The sequence below is a fragment of the Syngnathus typhle genome, linkage group LG14 (genome assembly GCF_033458585.1).
Source record: "Syngnathus typhle isolate RoL2023-S1 ecotype Sweden linkage group LG14, RoL_Styp_1.0, whole genome shotgun sequence".
NCBI classification, from domain to species: domain Eukaryota; kingdom Metazoa; phylum Chordata; class Actinopteri; order Syngnathiformes; family Syngnathidae; genus Syngnathus; species Syngnathus typhle.
In genome coordinates, this window is record NC_083751.1 from 3,095,048 (window position 1) to 3,106,424 (window position 11,377).

At 46.5% G+C, this 11,377-nt stretch overlaps 2 protein-coding genes across 7 annotated transcripts; both read right to left on the bottom strand.

Moving 5' to 3' along the window:
* Nucleotides 1-35: 35 nt before the first annotated feature.
* On the bottom strand, nt 36-8,302 carry clocka (clock circadian regulator a). Of its 6 annotated transcripts, none has more exons than XM_061297670.1 (21): nt 7,889-8,186; nt 6,528-6,591; nt 4,928-5,089; nt 4,771-4,860; nt 4,391-4,596; nt 4,152-4,243; nt 3,970-4,059; nt 3,776-3,896; nt 3,568-3,681; nt 3,108-3,229; nt 2,950-3,032; nt 2,759-2,865; nt 2,522-2,669; nt 2,361-2,436; nt 2,153-2,297; nt 1,984-2,084; nt 1,786-1,854; nt 1,393-1,689; nt 1,147-1,295; nt 885-1,071; nt 36-704 (listed from the first exon to the last, which is right to left on the bottom strand). In XM_061297670.1, exons 4-21 carry the CDS (start codon nt 4,812-4,814, stop codon nt 567-569), a joined length of 2,289 nt encoding a protein of 762 aa, XP_061153654.1. In that variant the 5' UTR covers nt 4,815-4,860; nt 4,928-5,089; nt 6,528-6,591; nt 7,889-8,186; the 3' UTR covers nt 36-566. The 6 variants fall into 6 exon arrangements, with proteins under 6 accessions (XP_061153654.1, XP_061153652.1, XP_061153651.1 ...); XM_061297668.1 differs by having other exon boundaries at nt 1,393-1,716; XM_061297667.1 differs by having other exon boundaries at nt 1,393-1,716; nt 1,786-1,857.
* Nucleotides 8,303-8,390: 88 nt separating this feature from the next.
* tmem165 (transmembrane protein 165) lies at nt 8,391-11,113 on the bottom strand. The gene is made up of 6 exons (XM_061297671.1): nt 10,759-11,113; nt 10,158-10,383; nt 9,801-9,976; nt 9,467-9,655; nt 9,049-9,154; nt 8,391-8,931 (listed from the first exon to the last, which is right to left on the bottom strand). Exons 1-6 carry the CDS (start codon nt 10,903-10,905, stop codon nt 8,855-8,857), a joined length of 921 nt encoding a protein of 306 aa, XP_061153655.1. The 5' UTR covers nt 10,906-11,113; the 3' UTR covers nt 8,391-8,854.
* Between the last annotated feature and the right edge of the window lie 264 nt (nt 11,114-11,377).

The following is an 11,377-nucleotide window of genomic DNA, read 5'->3' on the forward strand; positions in this document are numbered from 1 at the left end:
CATATATATATATATATATATATATATATATATATATATATATATATATATATATATAGCACCACATTTAATTTTTGGCAAATTTCGAGGATTGTCAACGGAATTGTCTTCTTACGACACTAGAAAAAGAGCATATTCACCCTCACACATCATATAAAATAGCACTTCTTTCCTCCCGATAAATATTTACATTATATATTACACATGACCATTAGTACAGTAGTTCAAAGTCCAATCTAGAGCACATTCTTTCCATAAAAATAGTTAATCGGGGGTGAGGGGGGAAAAAAAAGGATTTCGCGAGAGCTTTTGCATAAAGCAGAGTTCCTCAAACTGTGGGCCGGGGGCCCGGAAATGGGCCATAGGTCCATTTTAATTGGGTCACAACGTGTTAGTTGTAACAAGTTATAGACTACTCCTGTAAAGTGGTTGCTATGGCAACGGATAGCCTATTTGATTGGGGTGAAACAGTCTGGGGGGGGATCCCTGGCATAAAGTGATGGAGCAACGCTTCTTCGGGGCGCCGATGCAGCCAAAGGATACCTCCCCCCCCCCATGTGACTGGTCTAATTGTCCATCCTGTGGGTATGCGACTGGTGTTTCTGCTGGTTGGCGGCGGCGGTAGCAGCAAAAGCTCCCGCCTGCTGCAACGAGAAGGCCCCCGCCGGCAGGATCAACTGACTTCCGTGAATCAGCCGCTGAGCCTTCGGCATAAAGTCACACATTCATTGGACTAATTATCCTCATGACACGGATTTATTTGAGTTATATAAATTGAAATAATAATTTTCCACTGTGTTTTTGTTCACACCGAAACATCCGATGATAGACGGACACAAATCCGAAATGCAAATAAAAATAAATTGAGTGTTGAGGATGTGTACCTGTTGCTCTTGCTGCTGCTGCTGCTGGGCGGGCTGCTGGGCGATGCTTATGGTCTGCGTGGGGCCCGGCTGGGGGGCGAACGCTGTTACCACTTGACCCATAAACATGGTGGACGGCACCATGACCGCCCCGCACGCCATCTGGCCCGTCACCAGCTTGGTAAGCAGCTGGCGGGCAGCCGGAAACCTGCAGCGCATTTTAGATTTGAGCAAAATGTCTTCATATATGTTACCTGTCCTTGAAATAAAAAAAAAAGGAAACCTTATTTGAGCGGTGCGGTCCTGCGTGAAGGTTATGTTGGGAGTGGTGGTGCCCGTGTTGGGCGGCAGGTTGCTGGCGATTTGGAGCACGTTGGCGGCGTTTTGCTGCGGGATCATCAGCGTGTTGTACAGAGACGCCGCCGGCGGGGGCTGTGAGAACATTGAGATCCAACGATGGCCTCCATCAAGTAGATACTACTGAAATCTCCTCCCTTTGATAGATTTAAAAAAAAAAATAGCACCATACCTGTGCCACGGCTGTGTTCTGTTGGGCCTGGATCGCATGATGTTGGATGGAGGTCTGCAGAGGGCCGGCCGAGACCACTTGGCCCTGCATGGTGAGCACGGAGGGCGCCCGGGGGGCCATCTGCACGGCGGCCATGTTGACGGCACCGTTCTGCACAAACATCTGCAGGCTCTGCTCTTGCACCCTCTGCAGCTCCTGCTGGATCTTGCACAGCTCATCCAGCTGCCGCTGGATGCTGCTCTCGATGGCGTGAGTGCGCTGCTCCAGTTGATTCTTCACGTGCTGCATGTTATCCAGCTGGTCGGAAAAGGGAGCCGATGACGCCTGGCACACGCAAACACCTCCATTCGCATTTAATGACACTTGTGAAGATAAGGAAGAGCTCAATCTTACTTGGGTATCAGTCTGAACTTGTTGTGAAACCATCGATGCCGTCTGGACTGTGCTTTGGGAGCTCACCGACTGCTGGAGACAAGCACACAAGATAATAGTTTTGTTTTTCTCCTCCCCGTTGTAAAGTGAATGAAATAAAAAAAAAAAGGACAAAGTCATATAAAGTTTAATCTAGGTGAGTTTGGATTCGGAACCAACCTGGCTGCCGACTGACAATCTTCTTTGCGCCGCCGCGCTTGCGTTAGATGCCAACTGGTGACGCGGCACATTCTGGCCTCCTTGGAGCTTCGCTTGAGATGCTGAGGACAAAAAAAAAAAAAAAATGAACACCTTAGCAGTCACCATGGTGTCAGAAGCCGGATCTTACAAGAGGCCTCCGACGGCGCCGCGTGCAAGGATTTCCGCAAACTGCGCAATGACGCCGAGGGTGTCATCCTGTCATCGAGGCTTTCTAGCGCTTCCTGGAGGTCGGAGCCGTTGTGCTGCGACTCCACATCCGAGTCGTGCGTTTGCTGAGGTCCGTGGGAGGAAGCCAAGGTCAGCGGAGGGGGATCACCGACGCACCACGGGCTCACCTTATCTGCCGCCATCTCCGGTGTGGACGTTCTCAACCCCGATTCTCGCCGCTGTTCTGTTCTCACTTCACCGTAGCTGCCAGATGAAAAATGAAAGAAATGACACAACAGTCACACAATATTTTTCTTTATCATGGGTGCTACCACAAACTCCCGTTCACCTGACAACAGTGTGAGTGCAGACAATGAACTCGGGCCGAGAGTTCCACTGGTGGTAGGTGATGTAGTAGTGAGTCTGGAGCCAAATCCACTGCTGCCCTTTCGTGAGGAATCGGTAGTAACACGACTTCCCTTTGCCGTATTGCATAACTGCAAAAATAAACAAACAGCCACGGTCGAAGACGGTAAAAAAAAAAGCGAAGGGCACCTCACACGGTAACAGAGTCGTGCGTACTCACGTTGCTCGTGGCATTTCGCCAACGTGTCCAGGTCGTCCACGTGGTAGTAGTCATAACCGGATGTGCCCAGGACCTCAAACGGCAGGTAACCGATAATAGGCGGAGCTCTGGAGAAAAATTCAATCGTGACTTTACATATAAAAACACCTGATAGCATAACTCGATATTCCTTATGAAGACGTTAAGCCAACCTGTGGTCCAAGAAGAGAAACTTCCACTCTAAACTGTGTCTGGAGGTGAATTCTTCATTGGGCTCCTCGACAGTGCACATCTCCTGCGGGGAAAGATTTTTCCAGAAGTGAGCTTTGCAAGCGTCAGGGTAACGAATGCGCAGTTTGCAGTTGTGTACCTTGATGAATTTGGGTTTGGCGAGCCTCACGGTGGCCACCAGACACAGCTGCTCCTCAAAGGACGAGTGGAGGGATCGCTGAACGACGGTCCCGGTGAATCCGTTTGGAGTGCAGTGAGGCACTAAAGGCGTAAAAATTACAGTTAGGATTTTTTTTTTTACTTTTTAATAGCTTGTATGCAAATAACTATGATCTATGGAGTGCTTATTGATTTATCAGGTGTAAAATGAAATGCCAAAATAATCTTTTGCCTATTTTATTTTTCAATCCAGCCATTATCTGAATTTTTTTTTGTATGGAATTCCAATTTTCTCTTTTACTTATGTCAAATATATTCAATCGCTGTAATTTGATGTTGAATTAAAATGTACATTTTGATTTGTGCATTTTCTCTATATGCAATTTAATGTGTATTTGGATTTTTTTCTTTGGGAAGGGGGGGATTATTTAGTTGCTCACCATTGTTTAGCGACTTGAAATTGCCAATAAACTTGACGTATTCATACACAGGCGGCTCCTCGGGGTCCATTGTCCCTCGGAGCATGTGGCAGCAGAACTCCAGCTGGTTCTTGGCTGCAAATTGAGGACAACCAGGGCATGACTAAATCCTGGCACAGCACACACTCACCAACGACTTCAAACACCAGACATAAAAAAAACAGATTACTCTTCAGATATTCAGGCGTCAACGTCTCTCCTTCGGCGACGTGCGAGGATAGCAGCTTGTAGACGTCCGAGTGCTCCCTTCTGGGCAGGAAGTTCAACAGGTTCTGATCCACAAGATCGCACTAGAACGCATGGCGTGTCTTTTAAAGCTCCTGTCGTTACAAATGATTCACATTTAGAAGAGCTGAAACTCACGGGGAGGTGCTCCAGCAGCGACGTGACGCTCTCCGAGGCGTAGATGATGTTGCCGTCGGCCGTGATGGCGAGGAAGAAGCCGTCCAGCGCCTTAGAGCAAGCACACCGTCATGTTGGAACAACGAAGGAGCAAATCTTGGGGGATTTAGGTTTCACATTTCATCATCTAGTGGTGACCTCACCTCCAACATCAGCTGCGTGAATTCCTCGTTGCTAAGAAACGGAGGCTTCCAGTCCTGTCTGATTTCCGTCGACTCGGACTCTGCGCAGATTTCTGACGGAGGAGATGGAAAGAGATGCAGTCAGTTGGGACTGGGTGAGTAATTAGTGCAAAGAAAGATGCTGTTAAAAATATTTTTAATATATTTCATATTTATATTTAAAATGGATTTTATGACGCCAGATGTGATTCATTCATTACCTTGTTGTTTCTGCAGGAAGTCGATGCTCTTCTGCAAAATGGTGGACTTGTCCATCTTGCGAGTGTTGCCCGGCAACATGGTGCCCAGCTCCTTGATGAGGATGTTGAAGTGATCTCGCCGCTTCTTCTCCGACTTATTGCGGGACACGCGTTTTGCTTTGTCCTTCTCATCGTCGTCCATTAACCCAAAAATGCTTCCGTCATCCCTGGAGGTCACATGAAGACAAAAAAAAAATTGTTGCCAATCAGATTACTGAAGTTGATTTACAATTGTTGCCACCGTACAAGCGCTTTTATGTCATGCAAAACAACGCCACAAAAAAAGATGAACTAAGGCACGACATAGAAACTACTATTTGAGCAAATGCACATTTACTTACTGATCAATGCTTGTGGTCATTTTGATCCTTTTCAGGGTTATCATGTCAGATGGGATCTTTCAATCGTGAGGAAGACATTTGTGAATATACCTTGAAGAAAATGAGAGGAAAATAAATCCTAGCAATATGCAGAATGACCGAACCGAGCCTGTCCTACCTTACGGACAGCCGAGCCGGTCCGGAGAGAGGATGAGGAAAGTCGATGGAAGGTGGCCGCGGGCACCGGCGGCGCCCTGGATCATCAGCGCGTCGAAAGCTGCCGAAAAGTCTTGGCGTCGACTCGGCGTTGCGATCTGACACATGGCAGCGACATCGGAATCTATGAGATTGAAGGGGTGGGGGGGGGGTTGATAAAAAAGCACGGGTAGATATGTCACTACTTAAATGATGTTACTCTTTTTTTTCAAGTTCAGGCAAATTGATGCACTTCAAATCCTATGGGTTGATAATCATGACTTGGGGTAGGGGAGGGTTCATGCGAGGCCACCTAAAGTGGTGTCGTCATGACCGAGTGACTTCAGGTTAAGCGATGCAACTGGGCCGCTTCCTGCGTGAGACTCGCGTGACTTCAGGTCGGGTTCTTTTTTTCCTCTCTGTAGGGGCAGTGACAAAAAGCCACGGCGGTATTTCATGTGCATTAAACAAGGCATGTTTCTAACATCAGCCTGCGGAAGCAGAAGTTGCAGAGTGTTTGTTTTATAACCGGGGAGAGCAGAGGTTGTGTAACTGTGATGTCACGGCTGCTTCATTGACCTGCCGGCCCAATGACCTACTTTCATCCTCCTCCGCCCTCCAAACTTAATCACGGCACCACGGGCAACTGAGACCAACTCCTGCCAGCACGGCAAAGCCATGTCAAATTCATTCCACCTTTCAGAGGTGGTCGCGCTTAGTCTAGTCATGCTATGCAAACAGGCTTCCTCCAAGATTTATAATAAATTAAATAATTAAAAATGAATAAATATGGGAAAGAACTCCTCGCTGGGACTGAGCCAATAGCAAAATTGCAAACTGGTGACGCCCTCTCAAAAATAATTGTAATTGCGTATTGAATCCACAAGAGGGCGGCAGAGCGTGGTCACGTTTTCTTTTTAAATCTTTTTTTATATTTTTTTGACACACACGCACGCACACGAGATTTGATTTTGAGAATGAAATTGAAAAAAGACAAAATGATGCTACTGTTTCTTCTCATGCCAAAGCTGACGCTGATTCATGGCACACGGGTTTGTAATCGCTGATGTAGGGCACCGAATCGCTGAGGATGTGAGTCACGGGTGGATCCCTAGTGATGCTTCTCGCCACTCGCCTGAAGCTGGCACCGCTACCCAAACGGCAATGTGCCATAGCAACCGTAGCGTATAAAAATAGTTCTGCCGCAGCTACAGCGAGTCCCCCCCTGAAAACGAAACTTATTCTTGGGTTTTATTCCCCTCTAAGACTAGTCACATAACACACTCAGGTCGACATTAAAAAGGGAAATAAATGATCATTGATGCACTTTAGGTATCAGCAGCGCCTTGATGCCTTTTTGATCATCTGCGTCATTGGCTGACACCCGAGACTGGAACATTGGTGGTCCCCGCCGTCAGAACGCAGGCCGTAGCTTAGTCAAGCATGAATGAAATATGAGTTAGTACGTCCGCTGTCGGCAGGTCCTAAAAAGCAGTAGGGTTTAGGTTGGACATTTTGGGACGCTTTAAGTCGGGGCTCAGGACAATGAAAATTCCATGGGCCGCGCACTGGTGAGGGCTTACCTTTGACCTCTTCTACGTTGCGCCACCTTAGCGCAGCTGTCCAGATCACGGGTCAAGTCTTCCTCTGATCAAAAGACAAGAAAGGCTACATGAACAGAGGTCACACGTGCACAAAGGCATGCAAACACACATTTCCTGGTAGTTCATTCAAAAGTATGGCTTCCTTCAGCTGACACCTACACGAAAGGTAAACATGAGCGTCTGTTCTTGGAACGTGCATGGGCGGGCATACTTAGAAAAACCGCTACGCTACGGAACATTCCGAGAATAACTGCAAATCCTGACAAGCTTCTTGTGCTTAGTGGAAAAATTTGTGATTCAGGATGCAACTACTCAACGCTGGAAAAGCAAATCGGGCCAATAAAAAGGTTCAATCCAATGATTGGCGATCACAAAGACCTCTAGCTGATCCAGTTATGATAAAATTGCTGCTATGGTAACATTTATGCTAATCTCTTTGGCGTACGCATCTGTTTACAAGCCTGCTTTGTCATATCTGGAACCACGTGCTAGGATCTGTGAAAAGGTCTTCAGTACGTCTATTTGCGAGGGAATTCTGCCAGATGCTTATCTGTGCAGCTTTCCCGAGGACAAACATAAATAGTCAAATCAGATTCAAACATTTGATGTCAGGAGATCCAACGTCAGAAGAGGTCACCTGATTAGATCCGACGAGTATAAAAGATTGAAAAACTTCTATTAGTTTGACCTGTGCGTGTTTGTTGCGTGTGAAGTCCACCTGAGAATTTATAGGGTGCGTAAATTCGATGCACTAAGCCCCCCCGTGGTCTCGCTAACTGACGGAGGCCAAGAATGGGAATCCTTCAACAATCATTCCCATTATAGAGCCGCTTGCAGTTTGAACAGTTGCACAATTAGCTGTCTGTCTACATGTGTTGCTCCACCGCTTGTTTTCAAATATCAATTGTGGAGAGGAATTCATTAGCCCATCTATGCCATTTTGTTATATTTACCTTAAAATGGCATTTTACAACCCGCATAAAAACATATCAAGTTAAAAAGCCTACCAGATAGGTAGTTTAATTAAAAAATAAATCAGAAAATATATGTAAAAATTGGTTTTCTATCATGGAAAGAAAGTCATTGATTAAACCTCGACTTCCAAAACTTAATGAACAAAAAAAGTTAGTAGCGGGTCATTGAACGGTGGCCCCCACTCAAAGTGGCACGGCACATTGATCAGGCAAGTAGCCGCCTCAGAGGTGGCGCCGGCCGGCAACATTGACCGGCGAATCACCGCTAGGCTAATGACACCTAGCCCGCATGCTAAACAACGAACACCGGTTTATTTTACAGCACTTTTGCGATAAACGGCACCGTTCGAGGTTGTCACTACTTACCTTTACATTTGTCGGCAACTTGTCAGGGTATCTTTCGTGCGGCGTTAAGATAAAACTCGTCCCTTTCTCGTCCCGGTGAAACGGAGGAGTTTAAAAGAAGAAAAAGCGACGCGTCAATTTCTACAGAAGCGAGCGTCAACGTACTTTCAGACTAGGCTAGCCGCCTAGCTTGTTAGCTTAGCTACTGCCGCGTTAGATAAGAATGTGGGTCAGCGGGCCTTTGGCAAAAGCCCAAGCCCGGCATGGCGACGCGGTTCCGGCTTGTGGGCTGTGATGCAGACATCGAAGATGAGCGGCCAGCGGCGTTTCACTTACCCCCGTGGACTGGACAGACAGTCGGTCCACTCATAATCGACTTGGTGGCGCTCCTGGTTCTACATTAGGATTAATTCAATAGCATTTCACTGTCAACAGCATTCACATGCAAATTTCGAGAGTAAAAATGATTTGGCTCACCCAGCACATAATAATAAAAAAAAAATTATTGAGCAATTTAAAAGGCTTTGAATCAAATGCATTTATTGCGACATGTTACACATTTCACTGTTCACTTGTCAAACATTTACAAAAATATTCCCTGGCCACCGCTTTGCTCAACACTTTCTGAAAAGAAGATGAAACTAAATAAATAGAAGGTGGATGAAAAAACATTGGAGTGATTTATGCCCCAATACAGCAGAAAAAAGTAAATTGATTAAATGTGTTCCTGAATTAAAAGATCAACGAATCTACTGACACCATTGAGTAACACTTTTTTCTTTTTAAAAAAATCAACACAAAAAAAGCTGTGAAGCAAACGACTGCTGTCTTCAAGTTCAGTAACGTCCGTCTACTTCGGACTACATCTTCCAGAATACCTCGGAGCTAGAAGGCTGCAGTGGAGGGGACTCGGCTTTTTCGGTCAACACTGTACAATGTCTACAGCGAGTACTGGTTACGGTATGTACACTTCTTTCAGTGGCGCTCTCACGGTCCAGCGTCGGGCTTGATGAAGAGTGCGGAGAAGGCAAACGCCAGGAAGACGATCCCGCCGATGATTGTGACTGAAAGATGAGAAGAAAAGCGGTGACATTTGAACCCCGAAACCTCACAACTGTGCTAAACACTTCCGCACCCTGCTGCTGTTGTATTGAATCAAATTCCCCTTCCAGTGCTCTCACCTGTTCTGACGGATATTTTCTGGGCAATCATCCGGCCGCCTATTACAGCAAGGCCTGTACACAAGCAGTGACCCAGCGTGCCCCCCACAGCCACGCCAAATGGATCCTGGTTTGGGTTTCGAAAGGAGACATTGTTCAATGTAATCTTCACAGTTCCCAAACATTTTAACATCTCGGACACGGTTAATCCATGTGTGAGGATTCGAGTGTGAGTTGTGGCCTACGGCAGCTTCTTGTAAGTGTTGCCATTTTGTGTTTGGTTACTTTAAACGTAAAAAAAGTACATCGGTGCCAGTGTTTTGCTTAGTTCTAATTCCATCAACCCAACATGAAACAGAATATGTACATAGGACATATTGCATATACAATTTTGACATGGCGCTCCAAAGATCCAAGTGTGCTGTGTGACATGCCGCACCTCGCGGGCAGCCAGGATGATGGTGGTGAGCTGGGAGCGGTCGCCCCACTCTGCAAGGAAGGTGAGGGTGAGCGCCTGGAGGAAGATGGGCGAGATGACACTGTGCCACCTGGATGACGGTGGCGGCAAAGTTGAGCCGGAGCCCGCCTCCAGGTCCGCCATGCCGTTGGCCATTTTGGAACGTTGCAGCTGAGCAGAAAGAAAAGATATATGGTGAGCTGGTTCCACTGCCACCTTAGTGCCAAGGAACTTTGTCGACATGGGTTAAGGAGCTCCACTTTGACAAAAGTAGCATTTTCCTGTCATTTTGATGCTACATCCTTTGGGGACTCACCTCTTCGTCCTTTTTCTTGATCTCAGCCTGCACCTCCTCCAGCTCCTCCTGGCCCTCGTCGGGACTCATCTTCAGGCCCTCGCGCAGCATGCGCACACCGAAGATAGCAAAGAGGCCAGTGGACACGTAGTAGGTGTACATTCTGGGGATGATGGTGGTGGCGTAGCCAAACAGCACTGAGGCGGGCAGGAGACAAGAGGAAGACATTTGTCTGTCACATAAGCATGCAACAAGAAGATGGACCGTTGCAGTTGATCTTGAGAAATTAAACTTTTTGGTGACGTGTTTGTGTACATGCTCGATGCATTAAGCAATGTGGCCCTCACCAAAAATGGGGTATTCCACGACTTAACTTACCAGACAAACAGGTCATGAGCCCCAGAGCCAGCATGGCACCGGCCAGCACAGTGAGCCGGTTGTATCGCATGGCCATAATGGCAGCGATAAAGAAGGTCTTGTCGCCCAGCTCCGATACAATGATGACAGAAATGGCGGCCACGAAGGCGTGGATGAATCCCAAGTTCCCTTGGCTGTGGTCATTTTCTTTCACCACGGACACCAGGGGAGGGACACTTGTTTTTTTCTTTTAAAAAAAAAAATGCATGAAAAATAGCCTGCAGAAACTAATTATAAGAAATTTAACAGAACTGTGCACGCACATGCAGCAAATACGCCAGTCCCAACTAGGCTGTGGGTGTAAAATTAGCATGACGCGAGCTGTTGTGTCCCCATGAAATGCAATAAAACTTTATAGTTGAAACATTTATTTGGCCACTAACATATTTGTGTAGTACGACTTGTTTATCTAACGATCGATATATTGGCTAGCTAGCTAGCTGAGTTGCCTTGTTTATGACACGTCTCAATTAGCATGTAGCGGCTACGCTCAAATGGGAAAGCAAGAAACATAACAGGAAAAACAATTATCTTAGTTAAACAATTCTTTGTCGTAAGCTACCTCAATGGGAGCCTGTTCCTTGACAGCGTTCGATTCCTCGGGAATCGCCGCGACTCCAACCAGCAACACGAAGAAGAGCGAAGCGACGAGCGGGAGAAAGACGCTCGCTGCTACCCGGGCATCTCCACCGCCAACCCTGAGAGGCATTATTATTCGTGTTTTTGTTTTATGGGTTCTTAGCCGCCCGTTCACGTCCCTACCACCCTCCAGCAACTCGCTAGAGCCCACTGGTACCCGTCAAAAAAGGCAACTTCATCTTTTGGCCGTCATTTAATGAGATATTAATCGGGCTGTGTAGGGTGAACTCCAGAGGAAGTTGTTCTCTTCTTACTGCCGCATGGAGGAAAGGCGGCCGCTGTGATTGGTTGGGCTAAATATGACGTAAGCACATAGGGCTTGCCCGATTGGATGGTTTCAAACGCCAATCACAAAATACGGAAACGGACCTAAGCGTATGATATAAAATATATCATATCATGTCTTACCAATATAATTATGTTATGATTTATAACACATTGCACAATAGTGGATGGCATTTTGATTTCCACTACATTTTTTTCTTTCTTGCATTGACATTTGTAACAAATCTTACCTCTTAAGATTAATAAAGTATGATAAC